This window comes from Filicampus tigris, chromosome 18 (assembly GCF_054856515.1).
Source record: "Filicampus tigris isolate MCC_2025a chromosome 18, RoL_Ftig_1.0, whole genome shotgun sequence".
Classification (NCBI taxonomy): Eukaryota; Metazoa; Chordata; class Actinopteri; order Syngnathiformes; family Syngnathidae; genus Filicampus; species Filicampus tigris.
In genome coordinates this window covers 7,674,076-7,698,133 of record NC_141234.1, presented here as the reverse complement: position 1 = coordinate 7,698,133, position 24,058 = coordinate 7,674,076, and the positions used below count along the sequence as shown (strand labels likewise).

The following is a 24,058-nucleotide window of genomic DNA, read 5'->3' as shown; positions in this document are numbered from 1 at the left end:
GTTCACAGGATTCATGCAGGAACAGTAAAGCTGAATTCTAGCTGTGTCTGACTGACACAGCTGCCACTAGAGGGTGCATCGTTGTTAGAGTGATGCCACTTTGCCTGCAATAGCTGTCAATTTTCTACCTTCACAGGTTCTATCAGAGCCATAATAGAAGTGGGATGAGACCCGTGTATCGGTTTTTGCAGGATCGCCGTGTGAAGAGGCGAAGCCACACTTTGAGAATGACGGAGGAAATTGAATGCATGTTCTTTGCATTTGTCGCTCCGTGTGGCTACTTTTAATATCATCTCGTCCACCCTCTGTTGCGTTTCTGTGGCACAGCTTGTGTTTGAAGTGATCAGTATCTGTCCTCTTTGCTCCTCTCCAACCTGCAGTGGCCCCCATTGTTTGTGTTTGTTTCCTCTGTGTGGTAGAGATGAGCGAGACGATATCTCAGGAGGATAAAATAATGAAAGTAAAGCATCAGAACGAAGTGATGAATCACAGCTTTTTGACCCTCTCTAGGTGCAGCCAGCCTCTCTTTTGTATGCCTTTTAGGAAAGGAAATCAGAATACTTTTCCCTTATCAATCATCTGGAAAGTAACCAATCGATCTTTAGTAATTAGTTTTGGTGCTTTATGTGATGTATCCCACCAAGGGCATACTTTGAATTCACACTCAGCTTTCCGTAGCCTCTTTGACTCTGGCTATCTAGGCTGCCATTTTCCTAGTTTGCTTTCTTGGGTGTATAAAATAGCAATAAATTGACTAGAAGGATTTTTTCAAACAAATATTTACTGAAATTATGACTTTACCCCTATTTTAATGTAGATTATTGATAGAACGTGGTGTGTTCGGATACCAAAATTGAGTGGATTCCGAATGATCAGAACCGACTTTGTTTTGACCAATGACCATTTCAACAGCAACATAGCTGTGTCCAAGCGTTTGCTTCTGACCATCAATTAATGGAATAGTTGATGCGATCAGGCCCATCCCTGTGTGACACCAAGCACCATAAATTCTGTTCAATCTCATCGCAACAACTCGACTGCGAACAATCTCTTTGAAGAGTTTTGGTCCTCGCATGCATGAGCTTGCATTTCATTATTACTAGAGTATGTTTCCGACAGATGGAAATGAGCCCGCTCTCGTCTTGAATTCCTAACAATTCACTCTGTTTGTTGCATGATATCAGGCCCTGAGAACAAAATTGTACCTACCACCAATTTGCTCACCGCCTGTTCTGCTCTCTCTCCAAGTTTACTCAGCGTTCTCGACCCATCTCGAGTCCTTTCTCTCAATTGTTTGTTCTGAGCTGTAAAAGAAGATGCAAGGAAGTAATACATTCCTGACCTGACTCACCGCAAATGATTATTTCACAGTCATGTTTTTAAAACGAATGATCGGTCCAGGATGTACTCAGCCTCTCGACCAAAAGTCAACAGGGATAGGCTCCAGCTCACCAGCAACCCGAATGAAAAAGTGCTATGGAAAATTAATGGATGGATGTTTTTAAGATGCCGAGCTTGAAAATATTCCCAACAATGTCCTACACGCCAGGTCGGTATATCACTGCCAATGACGACAAGCAAAATAGAAAATGGAGGAATGTTTTATACCAGCGAATTTGTCAACAAAATTGTTTTCTGCAACATGGTTTTGTTTGTGTACACTTTCTCGGTAAAGCTAACTTCAACGGTTTAGGTTGTAATTCAATGTGTTCCCTATGGATGGAACTGACCTGTATCCCAAACACAATTCCGGATAACACTTTGATGGTTTCATGATTTTAAATACCTTTTAATTTTTCTAACAGCGAGAGTTCCAAGTAAGCCATCATTATCTTTGTAACTGCCACCGCGGCACAACGGGATGATCAAAGCCCATGAGAAGACATTCTGTAAATATCTGTTGATTTGTGTATTTTTTTAAAGCTCAAGAGAGATGAGGTCAGTGACAGAGCGAGTTAGCAGATTGCAGAGATGAAGGGACATTACAGAAAGCTGTCTAAAAGTAGCACAGTTCCATCCTGCCAGTTTGTGTCTTTGATTGGCGCGTTCGATGCGACGTCTTTGGAGGTGGCAGGGCCCCGCTTGATGTGAGGCCAGGTTTGATGGTTGGATATGTTTGGCTCGGTGCCTCGCGTGAAGATGCTCGCTCAAGTCCAATTAAAGCCTCAGACGCAAAAAGACGGCTCGTCCTCGGCGCCAGATTTGGATGCCCATTTGAGTCGATGTGAAGTGCAGCGTGACGATGTGTCAACGTTCTCATAGCGTTGTGCGGGTAACATATCGGGTTATCATACTTGGCTGTCTGGAGCGAATGGCACAAAGATGACACGTCGATTATACCCACCAGACACGCGTATACGCTCCTCCGAGGCTAGCTGATCTGTTTGGTTTGTTGCGGCAGCCAGAGCATGACCGTCAACAGCCCGAGTGTGTGTGCGTTGGTGGGGTGCAAGAGTAATTCCGATATTGACGAGTGAGGCTCCATCTCTACCCTGAGGCTCTTTATAAGTGGAAAATGTCAGATAAGCCCCAGGTGGGTCGCCCACTTAGTATCAGTGGTGCCTCAGTGCTGACATCGACTAGGAGCCACACTCATTTATACGTTAAATATGCAAAGACTACACATGCATTACAGCATAGGTACGGCTAAACATGTATGGACTGCGTTTTTTTTGTACTTGAACTACGCACACTGAGTGAGTTAAAACAAAACATGGTTTTATGCGGTTGTTGGCTACGCCCAAATTAGAGTAATCAATTTATTTTCTGTACTGCAATACTGTTTGTTTGGCTCTTCCCTTCACAAAGCGCAACGCCCTCGTAAATACAGGATATGAGCTGTGAATACGGGATATTTCGTGTGCAAACTTCAGAGCTGACTAGCCTTGCTAATACCTCTTTACCTAATCAAGTGGTCCCTTAAGCTATCATGCCAGGCAAGATGAAACAAGGCACAAAGAGAGGGGCCATGATGAGTAGCCTATGTTTTGAAACACCTGTTTGGAATAGTTGAAGGACAAAAATTGCAATAGGTGTGGTGTAAACAAATTAACACTGTAATATCTTGTAACTACTGATCTTTGGTCACGGACCTGACAGAGTGACGTGACTGCACTGTTTGCATTCAAGTGGTTCAGTCGAGGGCTGAGTTTCAGGCATTTTGAGTCCCCCCGCAAGGAAATTATTCATCAAAAGTTATTTTTACTGTTTTGATTACCAAGTCTCTACTACATGCTCATTTTAAAATGTGGGCCCATGTTTTGCCAATACTCTTCAAGAGTACCGACCCGCATATTCCTCAACCGCGGCCAACTTTCATTAAAATTGAAAGTGAAAAGAAGCAATTTAAAACGGTCATCTTGTCACGCGGGAGCCTCATAAACTACCGGCATGCATTCGAAGTGAGCATCCGCGTACAGCGAGAGTTTCTCGCGGCAACAAGTCCACACTCCTTCAAACTCCCTCACCATAAATAATGATACAACCTCAGCCTGAGAGGTTTTCACACATGGCTGCCTCATTACGAGCTTTCACCACACGTACAACATGAATACCTGGTTGATAATGCAAAGCAGCTCAACCAACTGACTGACACAGCCCAGGGACATTGCCAGCTCACAGTCCGACAGCCTTTGTCAATATTCAGATGATAGCACAATGCACTTGTGTTTGGGCTGGCGTAAAAACGCGAGTGAGCCGTCGCTTCCACAGTAATGACGGTCAGAGGTCGGCATCTTCCATTAATTTCAGGCAGTCTTTATCGCTGAGGGGGATGTCAGTGGCGATTATGGTGTTCTGGGCGCTAGTCCATTTTAAAGTCACATTGTTGCATAGCCACTAAATCGTAACCGTTGAATTTGATCGATGTTCTTCTCAAGGAAGTGAAAATAGAGAAATACTTGTTTTATTTCAACAAAAAGTCCTGCTGATAAAGGAGCAGATTGATGGTCTTATGGTAGATAAACAATATGCTAACATCTTGCAATTATGATCATAGAACTGTGAAAAGGTAATTTACCTTTTGAGAATTTAATCATCAAAGTTCAGTCAAAATTGTAATTCTTCTTAAGCAAAGACGGGGGGGGGGGGCACATGTTCTCTCATTATACTCTGAGCTTTATTTTCCATTTGTTTTGTCAGGACTTTGATGAGTTGGCCCTAATGAGCTAGCTAGCCTTATCATTTGTCCTTTTGGCTTCAATTTGATGGAGCGTGTTGATATTGGTGAACCACTTACTGGGCCGCGCAGCCCTGGAGTGTTGCTCGTCTCCGGCACTCACCCCAGTTTTTAAATTAAAAATATATCAGATGGTTGCATATGCTGGAACGTTGGGCAATAAAAAAAAAAAAGACACAAATTACGAATGGCTATACAAAAATGTTTCTGGCGTAGTAGTTTGGTTTGGGGTTGCCATGTGTGTGCTCACGCTGCACTTCCTCTGCGTCGTCTTCTGCCTGTTATTCACCTTGACCTCCTTGCCCACTCACTTTTGCTCATTTCCCGTTACCGTGACCCATGGCACCATCACCCCCGCCCTCACACACTCATGCACTGTTGGAAAATACAGACTTAATCACAGGACCAAGGTAGGTCGGTTTTTAATGTAACCGTTTCCCAGCATAGCTGTATTTGATTTCTGCTACTTGTGGTCGTAAAGCACATTTACTTATCAATATAAGTATCAACAACAAACAGCAACTGGTATGCTCTCTAAAGGATTTATTGAGGCACATCTCAGTAAATTAGAATATAATAAAAAAGTTTAGTAGTTAATTTTTAAACTGAAACTCCAACATAAATCAGCGTCATGAAACAGGAAAATCCTATAACAACCTAACAAATATTTTCTTGAAGTGGTGAATTGGGATTTTTTTTGGGGGGGGGCGGCTAGCTATTGTCATTGAAATGGTAAAAAAATATATCCAAACTCTTTAACTGTGTATATTGCATTTGTAATATGAGTTTTACTTTTTGAATGGAACTGAAATAAATTGTATTTTTAACGATATTCTAATTCATTATGATGCACTTGTAGCTGAACTTATGTTTTACTTCTATCAGTTCTTGGGAGAATGTGGAAGATTTCATTTTCATGCAAGGGCACAATTAAAAAACTAAATTAAAACTAATTAAACTCCAGGAGGAGCTAATTTGTGGGTTTTTAAGATGATCATAAATAGTGTGCGTCACTTATTTTCTGTCGTCCATAGCGTCCATCCACTTCCTTTCTCCTCCTCGTCCTCTTCCCTCTTCACACCTCCTCCGTCTTGGTCGTAGCACTAATTGGAGGGAGAAAATCATTTGGCGAGGCGGCGTGGACGTGAGGTCGTTTCGAGGTTTAATACTGTAAAGTGCCATCCATTACAGGCTTTTGGTCGCGTCCCTCCTTCCTTCCTGTTGTCACTGGCTTCTCGTCTTGACAATCATTTTTATTTAACAGCTTCCCCCCCTTTCCATTTGCTTTCCCTTCCTCGTTTGCGCCGCAATTACGCAAATCTTTGCTTGTCCAAGGACATTTGGAAATGAAGCTGTACGACAGGCGGTGTGTGCGCACCTTGTTTAACGTGCCACGGTGTCAAACAATTAGCGTCGCAGATGTTAGCGTCAGGCCGGGATGAGCTTAATACATGCCGGTGTTCACAGCAATGTTAGTCTGCCTGTCAGGTCAGTTTGTGCTATTCTTTGACAACTTCATTCCTGACACACACAGCCAATATTTTCACAGCAGGGCAAGGTATCGCTTATGAAATCCTTGCATCTCTATCGAGTAGTGGTTCTCAAACTGGGGTCAAGGAACCCTGATGATAGCTCGGCAAAAGGCAGATCATTACTGGAATAGTCCTATTTATTCGAGAATAAAACTGTATAATTTGACTACTTTTTTTGAGAGAATGGAGGAGTCTTTTCCAGAACAAAAGGCGCAGAACAAAAGGCGTAGTATTACGAGAAAGAAGATGTAAGACACTAAGACAATTGGGAACCATTTTTGTGTCACTCACTGCGTTTAGACTGAGCATGGCAGTGAACTTTAATGTCTCGTCATTAAACCCAAAACTGTAATCAACTCCACAAGGTCAGTCTTGTGATGGAGGCCCTGGCGTAACTGCAAAAAGAAAGATTAGCAATTCTCTTTTTCAATAGTTGTTGTCGATTTTAGACATTACTTAGCCGTGAATCACTTCTTGCAAGCACTGGAAAAAAAATCTATAAAAATGGAACTAATGAATCAAACACATTTTCATATGAAAGTACTGTATTTCCTCAGTTGCTTCATCCACAGTTAAACAAACGTCTCCCTCAAATATACACTTCTGTTTAACTGGTAAATACCTCAGTTAGTAGATGCCAAAAGTCAACTGCCCAGTTCATCTTCGCTTTTATTTTTGCTCTAATTTCCCTTGGCATTAATTGTAATGAACTGGTAACATGATTATTCCAGAAATGCGCTCCCAAATAAAATGACTCCTCACACCCATCTGAGGTTTCCGTCACAATCCCTTCATAGCAGCGTTTACCGGCATGTAGCAACGGCATTCCCTGGACCCGAACAGTCATGCGGGGGTCGGCAGTGTGGGAATCGAGTGGATGGTCTATTCTCAGATAAACAAGAAAAATAGAGACCCAGACAGTTAATTAGTTGTTTAATGCCAGTGGATCAGGCCGCAGGTATTAAGGGTGTACATGCAATAACTTCCTCCCTGCTCATGTTCTTCCCCTCCGCTTGTAATGTGAGAAGGGGCTAAGGTTGCACTATCCTGGATAAGTAAAGCGTGTTCATATCTACCGACAGGATCCTTCCTCCCAGGATGAAATCAACCATTTTGTTTTGGGAAGAAGGGGCGGAGGCGTCTTAGATGTTGAGTAACGTTCTTAACCACATGCAGAGATTGAATGCAGGAATCCTGCTGACACAGTCCACCATTACGTATCAACATATCATGGGCAATTACCAGTGCTGTTCATATAGGGCAGCTGTGGCATAAACCTTACACTCTTTTTGGGTGGTGTTACAATACGTTTAAGAACTGCACATATCTAGATTTTGCTAGAAGTTACTCTGATCCTTTAGAGTGCTTGTGAAATTTGTTTCGGGAAAATATTACACAATAATACCCAATGATGATCAAAATGGCCAATTTTTTTTTTTTTATTAAACCCCCATACACAACTTTGTAGCCACTTTCTAATAACCCTAAATACAATTATTTATTTTATATTTTATTGAATGTTTACTGTAGTAATATTGTTTTTTTTAGTAGGATGCCATCTGGTCTGAAATCCATATGCTGGCATTTGTCCTTTTTAGGATGTAAAACAAAAGCATTTTAGCAAAACATTAGTTAAATGTCACATACAGATTCCCCCCCAAGGTTAGTGCTCAGGTTTAAGCTGCTCCCTTTGGCCACTATCCAACCCCCCCCTCCAGAATAAAAAACAAAAAAACAAGTGTGTTGGCTGATGTGCTCTTTTGAATCATCATTAAACACTTCCTCCACTCTAATGTGGAGCTCGGCAGTGCTGGCCTCCTCGTCAACTGGCCTGGGCCTCGCTTTTGAAACCCTCTTACGTATATCGCCACACAGCCTTTATTGTCCTGCAATGAGATTTACTCTTAAGCTCCAAAGAGAGAAGGGAAGGGGATGTGGGGGGTCGCTGAATGTGCTGCAGTGATAGCGTTTGCGCTGCCAGTCCAAAGCCTGCTGGTGTGGTCTGTTATTATAAGCTTGCTTATGTGTAATGGAGCGCAAGGTGCACAGGGACAAACACCGGCCGTGTTATATATTTAAAAAAAAAAAAAAAGAAGAAAAACTCTTTCAAGGTCCACTTGCTTGTTTACAAGTTTGTTGCTGTGCTAACCGCCGCTTAATGGTCGCTGACAACAAACTTTGGACATGTTATTCTAAGGATGGTGTTAATCCCTGGTATATCTGCATGCAAATACAATGATTTGACTGTGTTTCCTGGAACCTATCCTCCATTCTGTCAATTGTGACAAATTTGTATTAGATATCATCATGGTCCTCTGAAAAGCAGGTTGTCCAATTGCTGTGGTCTTTGTTTGTTGAATATAAAAAGAGATTACCGGTATTTCGGTCAGCAATGCCAATTTGCTAGAAAACAACCTTATGGTGTCATGCAATCATCTGTGAAGCTCGCGTTCACCTGTCAGGATAAGAGTGGTCCCTCAACACAGCCGCATATGGCTTTTTATGACACTTTCATTAATGCTGCAGAATATATTACACTGACGTTAATGCAGAAGTCAGGCACCGCTCTAATCCCGTCGAATATATATCCAGACTGAAGTGACGGTCTCCCTCGCAGATTTGCATGTAATGCCGAGGCCTTGTTGTTACCAAGTAGGTTATCTGGAAGGATTACACAATGGACGGTTTTCATGAGCTCCATCCAACAATGAATCTGTTACATTTTGGGACATCTTCATAAATGCTCATTGTCATGAGAATTAATTGTTATGGACCTTACTGGGCGTGGCAATATTTTCACTTTAAAGGGACTTCAATGCATAAGGAATTGGTTTATTGCTGGAGTGATGTCAACCACATTATAGATTCTGCAAGCTAACTGCTGGAGTGATGTTTTATCTGTTCTTCTTTCTCCACGCCACACGAATAATGTTATGTGAACTGATAACTGGTCCGGAGAATTTATGGCCGGGCTGCTATTGATCCATGTCAATTTTTCAGAGCGCGTGATGTGAGCTTTTTCAGTTTTTGCGATAGCAGCACCATATAATGCCATATAATACTGTATATTAACCCATTAAGGACGGGAGCGCAAAACCTCATTTCTACTACTAGAGCCGGGAGCGCTGTTGCGTCATTCTACCTTTAAAGCCGGGAGAGCGGATACATCAGTGTCTTTTTTTAATCCAATTCTCCGTGTCTTAGCCAACTTAATGCATCAGAATATACACGTGAAAGTGTCGCGAGACCACGGAGGATGTCGTGGAATTTTTTCGAGCCGTAGGGAGGCTAATGGTGGACGCCGTCGATCGCCGGCAGCTCTGATTAAAGTAAGTAACGGCAGTGATATATAGACGACGCACACGACCAGCGAAACCAGTCGAACGTGATATGATATGGTTTGTAGACAATGACGACATTGACATCTTTGTAACAGAATAGAGGATGGTAATTACCACTGGATTTTTTTTTTTTAGTTAAAATACTGCTTCTCTTGCACTGACACGTTATTTTTACATCTTTGATTGAAACAGTAAATAATAATAAATTCTGCCTGTGTGAAAGCCAAAGGCGACCTTAGGTTTTGGGGAGCTGTTGAGAAAGGCGCTTTAGTCCTTAATGGGTGAATACAGTATGTGCAGTAGTCTAGTATTTGTTGTGCTCGCTTATCTCATCTGACTTTTCCCCAGTCGTTAAATGGCCTGCCTATGTATTTATTATTGAATGTGGCTTTGTGCAACAGCTTGCTTTGCTATTTGTCGGCCCTCTCAAAGCGCTTGTTTGTTCCCGCCAAAGGCGGCGGTGAAAATAGTCAGATCGTCTTTACATCCATTCAAGACCAACCTGATGATTCCATTAAGTTCACACAGGAGTCTGAGAAGAAGCATATGCCGGACACACACACAGTTGATGGTTGGTAGCATGATTTACAAGGGTTGCATGTTAGATGGCTCCCAGATGCAGCTCGGTCCAATGTGGTAACTTAGTGTCTTGTTGTCTAAGATCAGTGTATACATTTCTTTTCCACCTGCTTTTGTATGTGCACGCGCGCAATGAAGAAATTGATCCAGCGATTGGGATATTTGACTTGTCAGGATGGAATTTAGTTTTAATTCACCATTCAAGTAGTGTTCTGGGCTGATTAAATAATCGCTGATTTAAAGCAAGTCGTTGTGTGCGCAGTGTGTGCTCCAGAGAAGACTTGACTTTCTCTTTAAGTGAATCAAATGTAATTTTATTCTGCAAGAAAAGCCTCCTTTGAAAATATATTGGAGTATGCCGGGTGCCCAGATCTCTTTTCTGTTAGACAAAAACACTGGATTTTTACTTTATCTTATGTAATAAAAGCCTCAAATTTTTCTCTGAATATGGTCTTACATAACTGTTATCTGGAATTACATTAAAAGTCAAGGAATAAATTGTTTTGATGTAAAAATGCAATATTTTTGCAAAAGTTTGAATATTGGGAAATACTTAATTTTTTTAGTAGTAGATTTCAAAAACCTCCTGGTAATTTTCCCCCAAATAAATAAATAAATAAAACAGGCTCTGTATTGACTTCAGACTGCATTAGAAAAAACGTTCTGGGGGAAAAAATAAAATCCACATTGCTTATTTTGTAAAATTCTCAAACTGTCCACCTTGGCATCTCACTTTTATCGTGTGGAAAAATGCCTTTCAAGGGATATTTTTTTAGGTTGACAAAAACAATGCTAGGGTGTGTATGTGTGCACAGTGCACACACTTGTTTTTATACTGTAGTGTGGCACCCAACTTGATAACTTGACACTTGAGTGTGTTAGTGTCTTTGTCTTTCTGTCATTGTGGGCCACAAACCAAACCATATCCCACCTTTACTGGGGACATTTTGGCTTGTGTATGTACGTTTCCACCTAACTTAATATTTTACCTTAAACTGTGGGGACGTTTGTCTTTGCTGGGAAATTTTGTCTGGTCTGCACAAAACAAAACATCCATATGGTCAATGCTGTGATTAGTGTGTACGTGCATCTGTTCTCTTGCCGTTCTATGTTTGTGTAGCACAAAACCTGGCTCCTATCTTTACAGATAACTTTTGATTCCACTCAAGATGAAGTCTGTGCATATGTGCGGGCGTTTGTCCGTCCATCGTCCCATAAGGAGGAGGGGCAGCTGCGTGGCCATATGCGAGTAATTTGGCTCGCTCGGAGAGAAGCTAAATTCTGATGACAGACGCATTGTTGGGTCTGCTGAGGACTACACACACACACGCACACACATTTTCCCACACACTCAAAGAGGAAGTGTACATCAATCAATCACCTGGCTCGGTTTCGCTACATGTGGTGACCGTGTGGTGTGTACACACACGCACAGGGTGGGTTGCCAGCAAGAGGATTTGGATCCGTGCATGGTCCCATGTCAGAAAGCAACACATGTACCATAAAGAATCCCAATATTAGCCATGTGCTGTTTATTCCATACAACATGTTTGGAACGGGAAGTTTAATCATTCCCGCATTGACTCGGAGAAGGGTGGACGGAGGCTTTCCAGGATAAATAAACATCTTAGCTTGCAAATATTTGAACTGTCTGATATTTTGTCGGTGGAGCCTTAAAGTAGAGGGAGGGAAAGCACTTTATAGCTCATCTTGGCAAAAATGTCCATGTCCCAACTTTAAAACATTGTTGCTAAAACAGTAGTAAAGTTAAACAAACAATTGTGGGCGATTCATCGTCTTCAGCAGGCAGCTGTCTAAGGGTGCCTTGTGATAGAAATGTAACAGCAGGTTGCCTGCTATATGTGATCAGATAGTCCTGGGTTTGGACTCAATGAAGCAGCATGTGGTTCATGGACTAAGGTTTTTCATTGTACATTGTACCACAAGTCACCGTAAACACTTTAAACGGTGAAATACCTTTTATACTGCATTCCATGTGTACTTCATGCAATCACTTTGCTCTATTAAAAATAAACAAATCAGTCTTTTTTTTTCGTACATTTGTATAGGAAATATTGCCACAACATGATGTCATTTTTGTTGCACACTAAATTATGATTTTATTCAAATGAAGCCCTGATTTTTTTATCAATTTTGTTACCCAACACGGTAGCCAAAATAAGAATTTCCCATTATCATCAAACATATCCACACCAAAGATGGCATTTCATTAAATTTCCTGTATCAAACCTGAGGAAAGTTAACTAAATTGATTTTTTTTAAATTTATATACATTTTAGAAAACCAGATCTACCTGCTACTCAGATGTACTAACAACTAGTCCATCTTGATTCCTAATTTAAAAAAATAATTTCCAGTCACCTTTAATGAAGGTTCTGTTTGTTGTCATTGTTGTCAAACACATTTTTGACAGATTATAAATCTATTTATTGACCAAAATGTATGGAAAACATACCCATACCATCTAATTGTGATTAATTATAGGCAGATCTGACTCTTTTTTTTTTTTTAACTCCCATTTGTATCCCTCCTTCATGGATAACATATTTCTAGTGAGAAAAACCTGAAAATGTAGCAGTGCTATGCCCATTGGACCCGTCTGCTTTGTAGCTGACAGCCCCCCCAAAACAGATGCCTCTTGGAAGATCTGCTCATGGCTCCATCTGCAACAGCTCGGAGAATCCAGAACGGCCCCGAGTGAAGTGATGGCGCTTTTGTGAAAATGTTTTTGCACCGGCTGCTTCAAACCCCCCTACACCGACACAAAAGTATGTTAAACTCTCCACTGTGTCAGGAACATAAAGCGAGGAGATGGCTGCGTTGAAAGGGGAAGGTCCCAGCGGACAGTCGACAGGAGGATAATGCCAAAAATGGAAGGCACAAAGATAAAAAAAAAAATTAGGCCGTTTATAGGAGTGAGAATATAATGGAGCTGTACTTGTTATTATAAGAAATAAATGGACATCAATGCCAAATATAGTGCATTGTTGACTTGATTTACAAGTGACCCAACTTTCGAGTTTCTGTAGTCTCGAGACGTCACTTTTTTCGTTTGTGATACAAGCCAACATTTTAATTCAGCCATTTAATAATGGGGACAAACTGTCACAGACACAGTTGGAGTCAGAGCTACTATTGCCACTGATTAGGCCACGCACTACACATCACAAACACTATAGAGTGTGTGTGTGTGTGTGTGTGTAAAAGACATAGTGTAGCCACTGACAACTACAACAGGCTAACTCCATTTGTGTCATTTTTAAGTCATCTGAAAGGTTAACTTTTCTCTATTTTTGTCTCCACTTAACAAATAAGGGGCAGTCAATTTAGTTTTTTTGCACTTGACACTTTTCCTGATTCATCAAGTGCAACAACTAGGCCAAATCTCATATCCAAGATGGCCGCACCCATGAAACCAGATTTCACCTCCCGCAAGAGATTAACTCAGAAAGCAAGTCGTGTTTTAGCTTGGGTGCCAGTGCATCTGAGTGTTAGTATAAGTGAATGTGATTTAGCATTATGAAATATTGATAAATTTGACAGATGTTTGGAATACATTAAAATCTAAGAAACCACAATTTCTTTAAAAACAAGTACCTAAAAGAAGTGCTCATTGCCATATACAGTAAATCACCAAGATATAAATCCCCCCGATTTTTACTGCAGCTATGAAACTTTAAATCACTCTCCTGCAAAATGAAAAAAATGGAGTTATCCCACTCTTGTTCTCAATGGCAATTGGACTTCATCAAACCATTTTTTACATACTAACAGTGCTAGTTTTCTTTTATTAAAAAATTACATGGTGTGGTTTGGGAATCGGGAAATAGATTTGTGACATTTTATTTCATTTCCATGCTGGGAAATTGATTTGACATAGGGAGAGAATTGGAGCGAATTAAACTCGTAAGACAACTTACCATTGTATTTTCTATGGTGTGTGTGATGCATAAAAAAAAGTCAATATAAAACAAGATTGCCAGTGGAGATTGATGGACTAGCATAAAAGAAAATAAAAGCGAGTGAATTGGTTGGCGTCGCGGAGGAGAAAGGATGAGGTAGCGACATCGTAAAGGTGGCGACCTGCGGGACCACAAACTTAATGGGATGGAGAAACGCTGTGATTGGCTCATTACTGTGATGGGAGCACATTGCCATGCCGTTTGGCCTGTTCACCTCGCCCCCTTCTTTTTGACGCACTGCGCTTGTGTACTAATATTGTTAATGACATACCTGCCAAACGTTTCTTCATCTCCTCTTCCATCTTTACTTTTCTTCGTCCATTAGTGTTGACTTCCGCCCTCTGACATCAATCTCGTGTTTTCTTTGTCGTCCTCCAGCGGCGGAGAGGCAGCGGGGTCTTTTGCGCCAACTGTCTGACCACCAAGACGTCGCTGTGGAGAAAGAACGCCAATGGCGGCTACGTCTGCAACGCCTGCGGCCTCTATCAGAAGCTGCACTCGGTAAGTCCGCGTCCTGTTGGGCTCACTCACAATTTTTTCCACTTCGATAAACCGGAGGGGTCCTCAGTCTTTTTGGGTCCAAGGGCACCCATAATTCTAGTGACAATTCAACAAATGTGGTGGAAACTCGGGCTGAACGGTTGTGAAAAATAATTTCATTGCAGTCTCCACCCCCTTGACATCGCCTAATATTGCGATTGAATATGCCATTATTTTTTTCGAGGTCCTCTTCCCCTAATTTTTAACAAAACTATCCAACCAATTAATCTGTATTAAAATAACCAGTATCAGACTTGGCGTACATAAATATTTTTGTTTTATAGGTTAGGCTTACATTAAAATGAAAGCAATTGAACGTTGAATTAATATGAAGGACAATTTATCTACTTCAATATAGTTTGACACTTCGACAACTTTATGCGGTTCAACAATTGGATTCTACTACATAGCGATTTGAATTTGACTAATTGTTCAGCCCTAGTGGAAACATGGCTAAGCTGTGTATAGTAACCAGAGAAATGACACTGTGCTTGGCGGTGGAAACGGGCTTTAGTTGTCCGAGGCTCCAGAAGACTGCGCATCTGTTCGCCCTTAGCATACCAAATAAACGCTGCAAATTGTGCTCCCTTAAGATCCGTTGCACTGCGACTCCTGCTGTGGAAACATAATATTGTGCAAAGTGTATTTGATTTGGCTGCTGGGGAGTCGCAGACCTCAGTCAGCTTCCTCGGGAGCGCGAACCGCTGTGGCGTGAACCGAGCCGACCAGCCGTCTCCAGCCTGGGGAAAGACGATGGAAATCCCAAACTTAATTAGACGGCATGAATTACAGATGAGATAACGACACCCGGGTTCCGGAATCAGCCGGCTTTCGAGCGTGGATCACCTTAGACGTGCTCTTGTGGAGTTTGGAGTCATTTCACGCATCAGTACATGTTTGCATATTGACTTTTTAAGCTGGCCTTGTTCATCCGCAAGGTGCTTCCGGTTTAATAAATTGCATTGTTGATTTAATAAACGCGTCGGCTGCTTAACAATACTGAATGTACCTCAAACTGTGGGTCGGGCAATCCAAAACATACCACGAAGGGATTTGGAGTTAGCAAAATTTCTTCTTCAAAATATGAGTCGTTAACTGTGCTATTCAGATGTATTAAAAATGCCCGAATCAAATTAAACAAGGTTTCTATACAAATGTGTCATTAGTAGGGTTGTAATGGTACGCAGAGAATTAGAATTGGGTAAGTACCTTTGTTTTCATGTTACCGTTCAATTCTTATTCTATATACATAGTAAGTGAACAAATTAACAAAACATAAAACGGCGCTTCTTTTGTTTAAAACAGGCACAGATGTAATATCAAACTAAAACCTTCTGAAAGTCTGTAAAAAATATATTTCATTAAAAAAATGCAATAGCTTGTTTTCTTTTTCTTCCTAATTATTTTTCATGTCAGGGTGTTTCTTAATTAAGATGTTCATTAGAACTAACATTAGAATTAACTAAAGAATTAAAAGGTGACTCTTAATCCCCAAAATTTGGTTGAATATAAAAATTGTTGTTTTGAAGCATCTGTGGCATAAACCTTACATAGAGCGGCGGTCAAATACACTTAACACAATGCCTTGTGTTACTTTTCATGAATTTGACACTGCTGTAGCTGTTGTGGCAACACATAATCTATTCTAGTTATCTTGGGTGCCACACGGAGGATCTCGAAAAAGTAGCGTTAATACCCCCGCAGATGCAGCAGGTTCCAAACTCCGCCACCGTCGTCCCGTTCAGTCCCTCCTCCTCGGCTCTCGCCGTTCGCCACGACGCGCCATATTTTACATGGCACGATAAAAGTTTTATTTGCTCGACACACATTATTAGCGAGGATCGCAGCTCGTAAAAACGCTGCCGTAGTGAGAGTGCACAGGGAGAGTTATGAATATGGAGTCGCGGGCGCGAGAGGGAGTGCGTCACCGTTTGTCTTCACTCTTGTCGACCTTTAGTCGCCTCCGTTTGCTTACTTTTGAAATGGAAAAGCTTTCTTTTGACGCCGTGAATCACTTTCTCCATTTGTCTTTGTTTGCTTCCTTTGACTGTACATGCACTTTGAATCAAGTTATGTTTGGTTTATTGAAGACTCTAAATTGTCAATAGGTCGATTTGAGTGTGCGCAACTGTCTGTGTGTGCCCTTCAACTGACTGTTGACCTGTCCAGGGTGTACCCCACTTCTCCCTGGCTCTATTTCAGCCACGACCTCAATGAGGACAAGCGCTACAGACAATTATTTGAAAATAAAATCTAAACCAAGGGTCATCAACCTTTTTGAAATTGAGAGCTTCTTCTTTGGTGCCGATGAATGCAAAGGACTACGAGGTTGATAAACACTTCTGGAATAAGGGTTACTTTTTGTAATGTTATTGTTAGTTGTTATTAATAATAAATTATATTCATTTATGTGAAGAAGGTGATCGTGTCAATGATTTCAGATAAACAGATAAATATCATTATGCAACACTGTATTTCTCTTTAAGTCTCTGCCAGTGTTCACCTGTTCAAAGAATCACTTCCACAACTTTCCCAGAAAATCACCATGTCCCATCACTGGTCAGCTATTTTTTAGAATAGGCCCGCGGGCTACGCATTTGGTGCTTGGTGTTGCATCAGGTTGATGACCCTTGATCTAAACAAAGAGGTATTGGTTTATAATACATTCTTCTTCTTATTATTATTATTATTAGTAGTAGTAATAGTATTTGCAATAATACATATTTTTTAAATATATACCTCGCTGACAGGTTTATTTACAATGTGTGTTTATGATCACATCACCTAAGGTGAGTGGAATTATTTTTTACTTTATACTACCATTTTAACTTAAGTTATCAAATGTAAGTGCTCCACCTTGTGGTGAGGGTAGGAGCCAGGCAGTAATTTAAAAGTTTATTTGGTGGCACGTCTGGCCCACAGTTAGGAGATCCAAATTCAACTCTGGGGTTTGTTGAGTCCTGCTTTCACCTGTCTAAAATGTGTGTGGTTGTTGAAGACTGTAATTTGTCCATAGGTATGAAGGTGAGTGTGAATACTTGGTTGTCTATATGCGCTCTGTGATTGGTTCTACCTGTCAACTGGACAAGCACTCGAGAAAATGGATGGAAGGCTCATTCTAATATTTTTTGTTTTGTGTTGCAGACGCCCAGACCTCTAAACATTATCAAGCAGAACAATGGCGAACAAATCATCCGCCGGCGCACCCGCAAGCGCCTCAACCCGGACACGCTGCCGCCCGAAAACCCCGCCCCCAAGCAGCAGCGCGCCGCCGGCGAGGAGCGCGTCAACGGCGACGAGTCGGACAGGAGCTGCGCGTCGGTCAAGAGCCAGCAGCAGCAGCAGCAGCCGTCGCCGCGCTCGCGCTCGCCGCGCTCCACGCAGGCCTTCCTGGCGAATCAGACGCTGGAGATCCACCGCCGCATGCCGCCGCTGTTGCTCCCGTCGCACCCAGCCCCCTCCGAGATGGCGGACGTGCTGGCCAAAGTTGAAGCGGGGAAAGTCGGCTCCGGCGGCAGCTCGGAAAGAGGAAGTCCCATCGAGAAGTACATGCGACCATCCAAACCGTCCAGTTACTCTCCGCCAGGCTCGCCCATCGAGAAGTACCAGTACCCCCTGTTCCCCGTGCCGCTCCCCCTCACGCTCTCCCCGGACTTGACGCCCGAATCCGAGTGGCTGCGCTTCTGGACCAAGTACAAGATGGCTGCCGCCTCCGGCATGGGCAGCTTGGGTGGTGCGCCGGGCCTAGCCAACAACGCACACTACTTGGGCGCCATGGTGGCTCCGGTGCAACAGCACCACCCACAGAGCTACGCGGTGCCTTACTGTGCCTCGCCATACTCACCCCTCCCGCCGCCGCCCGCCCCGGCCCAATACCCGCCCCCACCTCTCCACCCTCAAACCTCGTCGTCGTCCATGGAGAGTGAAGCGCCTTTGGACCTGGCGATACGGCAACGGGACGCCACCGATTCTGCGGAGAAAAAGAAGCGAGAGTCGCCACCATCCGAAAGCCTGAAAGTTGAGGACGAGGAATGCGTCGCCAGGCGAGAGGCAGAAGATGGGAAATTGTCTACCCGCACCACTGCAGACGTCGCCACACAAGACGAGCCCAGCAACCGCTGCCTGCATTGCGGTATCTACTTCTTGGATGAGGTCATGTACGCACTGCACATGAGTTGCCACGGTGAGCAGGGACCATTTCAGTGCGGCTTCTGCCTGCACGTTTGCGCCGACCGCTACGACTTCACCACGCACATACAGCGCGGCTTACACCGCTACACGGACAAAAAGACACAGCCGGCGAAGGATCGGAGCGACATCACAGACGCCGCCGTGACGCAAAAGCATCTGGATTTCGAGGCTGAGCATCGAGATTTGGAATTGGAGCATCAGGATTCAACGCCGAAGAGTCGGGATTTGACGGCAGAATTGAATGCGGATGAAAAAGTCGGAGGCTGCGATGGCGCGAAAAAAGACATTTCCTGCGACGACGCCACAGACAGAAGTGACGAAGGGAGCAAAATGGTGTCTGAAGGCAGCAAGGTGGCATCTGATGGTGCCGAAGAGCCGGTCAAGGGGGACACAGAGGGTCATTGATGCCCGTCTAGAACATTACGCACGCTCCCAAAGGCGAGTCGTAGCGCACCTCAAATAGAAAAGAAAAGAAAAAAAAAAAGAAAAAAAACGCATCCCAATGCTGGAATAGAAATCACCCTGCGAAGTGCTGCTGGGATGGGAGAAAACTCATGGAGAAATGGTGACTCGACAAACAGTTTTCATGGTATCAGAGCTGCTTCACAGTTGTTACAGCGGTACAGCCGGCGTACGTTCTACCAAACTGCTGTGCAAAAACCAAATCTGATTTGGACTCATGCGATGTCAAAAGTGGATCAACACGTCATCTGCTGTTGGGTAGAAAAAAAAAAAAAATCCCAAACCCAAGACTATTTGTTTTGGTGTGGACACAGCTGTCTGAAACCAATTAAAACTGCTCCAAATCGGTGCCAACCCGGAACCGAAGTGTTCTCCATGTCCCATGTGGACGGAACCAAGTGACTTTATTTTGTACTTCCCTCCGTGCCATGATACTAGCTACGTGCCTGGCTGCCTTTGCCTGCCTGATAATAGAACAAAACTACAATCTATTAACCTGCTTAATATTTGTATCCAACAATAATAATAGTAATATTAATAATAATAATGAGAATAATATTGTTCTATTACAAAAACATGCAATTTCATACACTTTTCTGATATGTTATTTTGTAAAGACGAATACTTTTTTTCAGGACTTGGTACTACGAATTAGTGGGTTTTTTTTTTTGTATGTTTTGTCTTGGTTATTTTTTTTTTTAGGTTTCTTTACGTTGTTATGGAAATAGTGCACGGAAAATGTGTGTATATATGCGCGCGTGTGTTTGTGTGTGTGTGTGTGTGAGGGTCAAGGGCGCGTCCGTCCCCGATCATGGATGTAAACAAAATGAAGGTTTGCTATTTCAGTCCTCAGGGGTCACGCGTGTTGCACACCAGCCCGCCTGCTTTTTATTCTTATTATTAGATTGTTTGTTATGAGGAATTTTTAACATGTGCATTATGTAGCTGACATCATTATGTTCTCACGTACGGGGGGGGGGGGTCCTCGATTTACGACGAGTGCCGTTCCTACGGCGGCGAAGTAACTGAACTTTTTTTTTTTCCTTGCAGTATTACGACTTCCTCTTTCTTGTAAAATTACGACCAGATTCTCATGCAATTAGGAATGTTACTCCTGACAATTTAATTCGTGAAAAAGTAAAACAATTAAAAAAAGCAAAATGGCTTTGTAATATTACAACTAAGAGCATATAATGCCTTGTAAAATTATGACTTAAATCACATAAATCATACGTTGTGAAATTGCTTCATGTAGGAATATAATTGATTGTAAATTTCATCAATCCTCATCAAACTTCAATATTATGCACGTAAATGTTTTAATATTTTTCACCAAATTTAAAGTTATTTTCATAAAATTGACTCAAAATATCCAACTTTTAGACTATAACCATAAAAATTGTCGCCCTTACTCATAAAATTGAGACTAAAAGCACATCTTTTATTGTAAAATGACTATTAATGTAAATGTAGGCATCATAAAATTACAACTTTGATTATTTATGTAATGTTGCAACTTTTTCTGCCTTCCATTATTTAGTTATTTTTTCTTCCAATTTGACAAATTTATTCTAATAGCTGTCTTTATGTCCATTAACACTTTCAATAAATATAATGACTGTCTTACGTTATGACTTCACGACTATGACCATGGGAAAGCGTGAATTTCTCTCATAAAATTACAAATTGTCAGTACGCCATTTCCTTTGTCATCGGCGCCTGCTGCAATATATCACTAGCGTATGCTAGCGCAGTCGTAAAGTCATAATTGCGGTCAATATTTATATGAAAAAAAAACTAATTATAAAACCATTAAATGGAGGGAGAGCGAGAATGACATTTTCATGCCGCTGCACAAACGAGTTCATTACACACTATCTGTAACCTCGTCGTATATCGGGACCATCGTAAACCAAGGACCCTCTAATCTAGCCCATGTTCTCATCCTGATTTGTTTTATATTTTTTTATTAGGTCAACTCTAAATGTTAAACGTTTGGGTTATAACCAATAGGCAGTGTGCTACAGGTCACCTCAGTAGTGTTACTGATACATTTTGCTGTGCAATCACTTCACGGGAAACACCCCCATCCCACCTTCTTGATTTTTTTTCCCCTGCATTTATTAGCCTTGTTTTGGTTATTTATCAGCAGAATATTTTTCTACTTCTCAACTGTTTACATTCAAAGTCGTAACATAACCGGGTTGGGGAAAAGAACTTCACCCGCCTTGCTGCCTTAGTTAAACAAAAAAAAAACCCACCATAGGACTAAAATGAAGGAAAAGTAAGCCTTAGAATGATATTTTTCTATCCACGAATGAAATCCCGTCTAGTGCCTGCTCACGCTTTTTTTCTACTCGATATTTTGGTCTCTGGCTAGATTTGCGCACCAGGTCCAAAGTGCAAAATTCCAAAACGCCCATATCAAGTGACATTATATGACTGTTTATATTCACCGAACAATTGAAGCAACCCAACTTGAATCAACAAAAGTAGCTTCCTAAATTTACGAAATTTGCTTTTTACATTTCAAAGCAATTTCAACAATCATTTTTAAAAACCTGCAATGAGGAAGAGAAGTTTCTGACACCAAAATGATCACAACTAAAAAAAAAAAAACGTGACTAGTAAGACATTGTCATTCTGCTAGTGCACTCATTTTTTGTTTTGTTTACTAGTGAGGACAGAGCATGAACTTGTACATGGACCTTAAACTGGATATCAAGGATTATGAATAAATGCTCAAACGTCCGTTCAACCTAACGTATGATATACTACTACATTTTAAATAATGTTGGTAAGACCAGGTCACACTGTGCTCACTGCTTGGAAGTCACATGGTCTATGAAAGTAGCTTGATTCCAAAGTTTGCCTTTAATATTGCAAAAAATAAAGTAACGCGAAATCCTATCATGTAAAAATGATACAAAAAAATTGCATGTTTTTTTTCTCAAATAACAAAGCATAATTTCAAAATAACTGAATAATTTCAACAGTGGAAAGTGAATGTGTGTGGTTTCTTTTTTCTTTTTTTTTTTTTTCGCGGGTGGTCAAAATGGTCATGTTTACATTTTGGAAATGTAGCAAAAGAAATGAAGTGATGGGGAAAGACTGGATGGCTTCTTTTGTCTTGTCAGACCGTGCTGTCGGTCTTTGACTCTGCCCACTTTGGTCCATAAAGGTAGCCGTTGGGAGTTGGCGTCTTGAGTTCAAACGACTTGAATCAATTGCAAAAGTTTTGGCGGGAACAGTTTTGAACTATGTTTGACTTTCATCGTTTTCTTCTCAAGTCTGCGTCAATAAAATTCACATGAATGGCATTTCATGTCAATGTTTACATCAAGGCCTTCGAGTGTTTTAGCTTGGTGCGTTTATATTAAACACCGCGATAGAGCTTCATTTCATCGCAAAGGGATGACACAAACGTAGCTTAACATGCAGCCAACGGTACGATCATTTTCAAGAAGGGAGCTCAAAAAAGGCCAGTTTGGTCCGAACCATGCATGGGTAAATGTACATTTAATCAACTTTTTTTTTAGTATAGTTTTTGTCTCGATTCCTTTTTAATATAAAATGGGATTGTATTGTTTGTTTTTTTAAAAGGTAGTTTTCTGTCATGTCTTATTTTATTCTGTTATCTTTCTGTATGCTATTTGTTAGGTTTGCAAAAATTGTATTTTAATGACGGGGGGTGGGGTGGGGGGGTTGAATGGCCAAGAAAAAGTTTGTTACGCAGCTAAACTTGAAAAAAAATATTGATAATGATAATAATTAATAAAAGTAACAAATATACTGAAAATGTCTTGTCGTCTCTCAATTCCTGTCATCTGCTTTTGTGTCAACTTTTAGTGTATTAATAATGTCACAAGCCAAGCTTGAATGCTCCAAAACTGTTGTCATGTTATATGCTAAATTTAGGTCTCCATTTGTGGTGGGTAAGCACAGAGTAACAAAAAGTACCTTGGATCTACACTTGATAAGTATGTAGCAAAATTAGGCCTGTTTGAGGTAAGTGGCCCAATCCCAATACCCGCACTTGCACTCTTGTGCCCTTCAGTTGCGCGTTCCCGCGAAGGGTACGAGTGCGTAGGGCGTCCCAATTCTGCGAAGTGCACTGTTGCTCTGCCACCTTTGCACCCTTGCTCCGCACTTCGGCGAAGTTAGCATCCATTTCTCCTAAGTCGAAGCGTATACCCACAATTCATTGTGGAATTGACCAAAATAACGGGAAACTTACGACATTCGGTGCAATTCCTGTAGCTGTGCCGGAAAAAATGTCTTTCAAGTGTAAATATCCAATTATTACAAAGTTTACCATATGTATATATGCAATTTCAATCGACGTTTTAGGGCCCGTGCAACGCGTCATCGTGACGTCACCATCCGCCATGTTTGGGGCGGTGAATGAGGACACGCTATAGGCTGTGTATTTGTCGATTAAAAAACATGTTAAAATACAAGAAAGTTGCAGAGCTTTACAACCACAGTGACGTAGCCAACAAGCTACAAGCTCATCGTTGTTAATTTTTTAACACATCTGCTTGTCATCGAAGCGAGGAATATGTCGTTGTTTCTTATGAATAGCGACGCTGAGGCAGTGCCGAGAGACCGTCAACAATTAGCAACCACCAACAAGAAAACTAACAATTAAATATAAAAAAATTTAAGTATTATTCATTTTCGTGTTTCTTCTTTAATTATACACATAGAAGATCATCAGATGGTTACAGTTAAACCCTCATTTTAGGAAGAATTGTAGTATAACCAGGTAGTCCCCATCAATATGTGATGTGACTTTTGAGACCTAATGATGAACACTTATGGAGTTACTGAGTATTGATACAAACGCCCTTCTAGAATCGTATTTTTTAGTTTTTCTCCAAAATGAGGGCTGTATTGTAACCAGCTGTTTTTTTTCCTTTAATAGTTCGTTTTCATGTATGTGCTTGCTATTTGTTGATGGTCCCTGGGCACACGGCTCAGGAGCCTGTTGAAAAAGCACAACCGCCACAAATTCTGTTGCTGAATTTCAAGCTTTTCGGCTACCTTACAGAGAGTGGACACAGCCATCGTTTGCGTTGCATTAACCTTGCATTTTGGAGTTACGGACAACTCCAAATGAGCATAAAAGCATGGTGGATACCCCGGTAGCGACGTCAGCGATGACGCGCCTTGCACAGGCACCGTTTACCTACGTGTTTTGTCTTAATTTAGCTGCCATACTGAGCAACCTTCTGCGCATGCGCCGTACAT

General features: G+C 41.6%; 1 protein-coding gene across 1 annotated transcript in view; it reads left to right on the top strand.

Annotated features, from left to right (window-relative positions):
* Nucleotides 1-22,485, top strand: part of trps1 (trichorhinophalangeal syndrome I) — a 160,207-nt gene extending 137,722 nt beyond the window's left edge. Inside the window, 2 exon segments of the mRNA XM_086014960.1 lie at nt 13,991-14,113; nt 17,297-22,485. Coding sequence (XP_085871086.1) covers nt 13,991-14,113; nt 17,297-18,748 — 1,575 coding nt within the window. The 3' untranslated portion in view covers nt 18,749-22,485.
* Nucleotides 22,486-24,058: the final 1,573 nt, after the last annotated feature.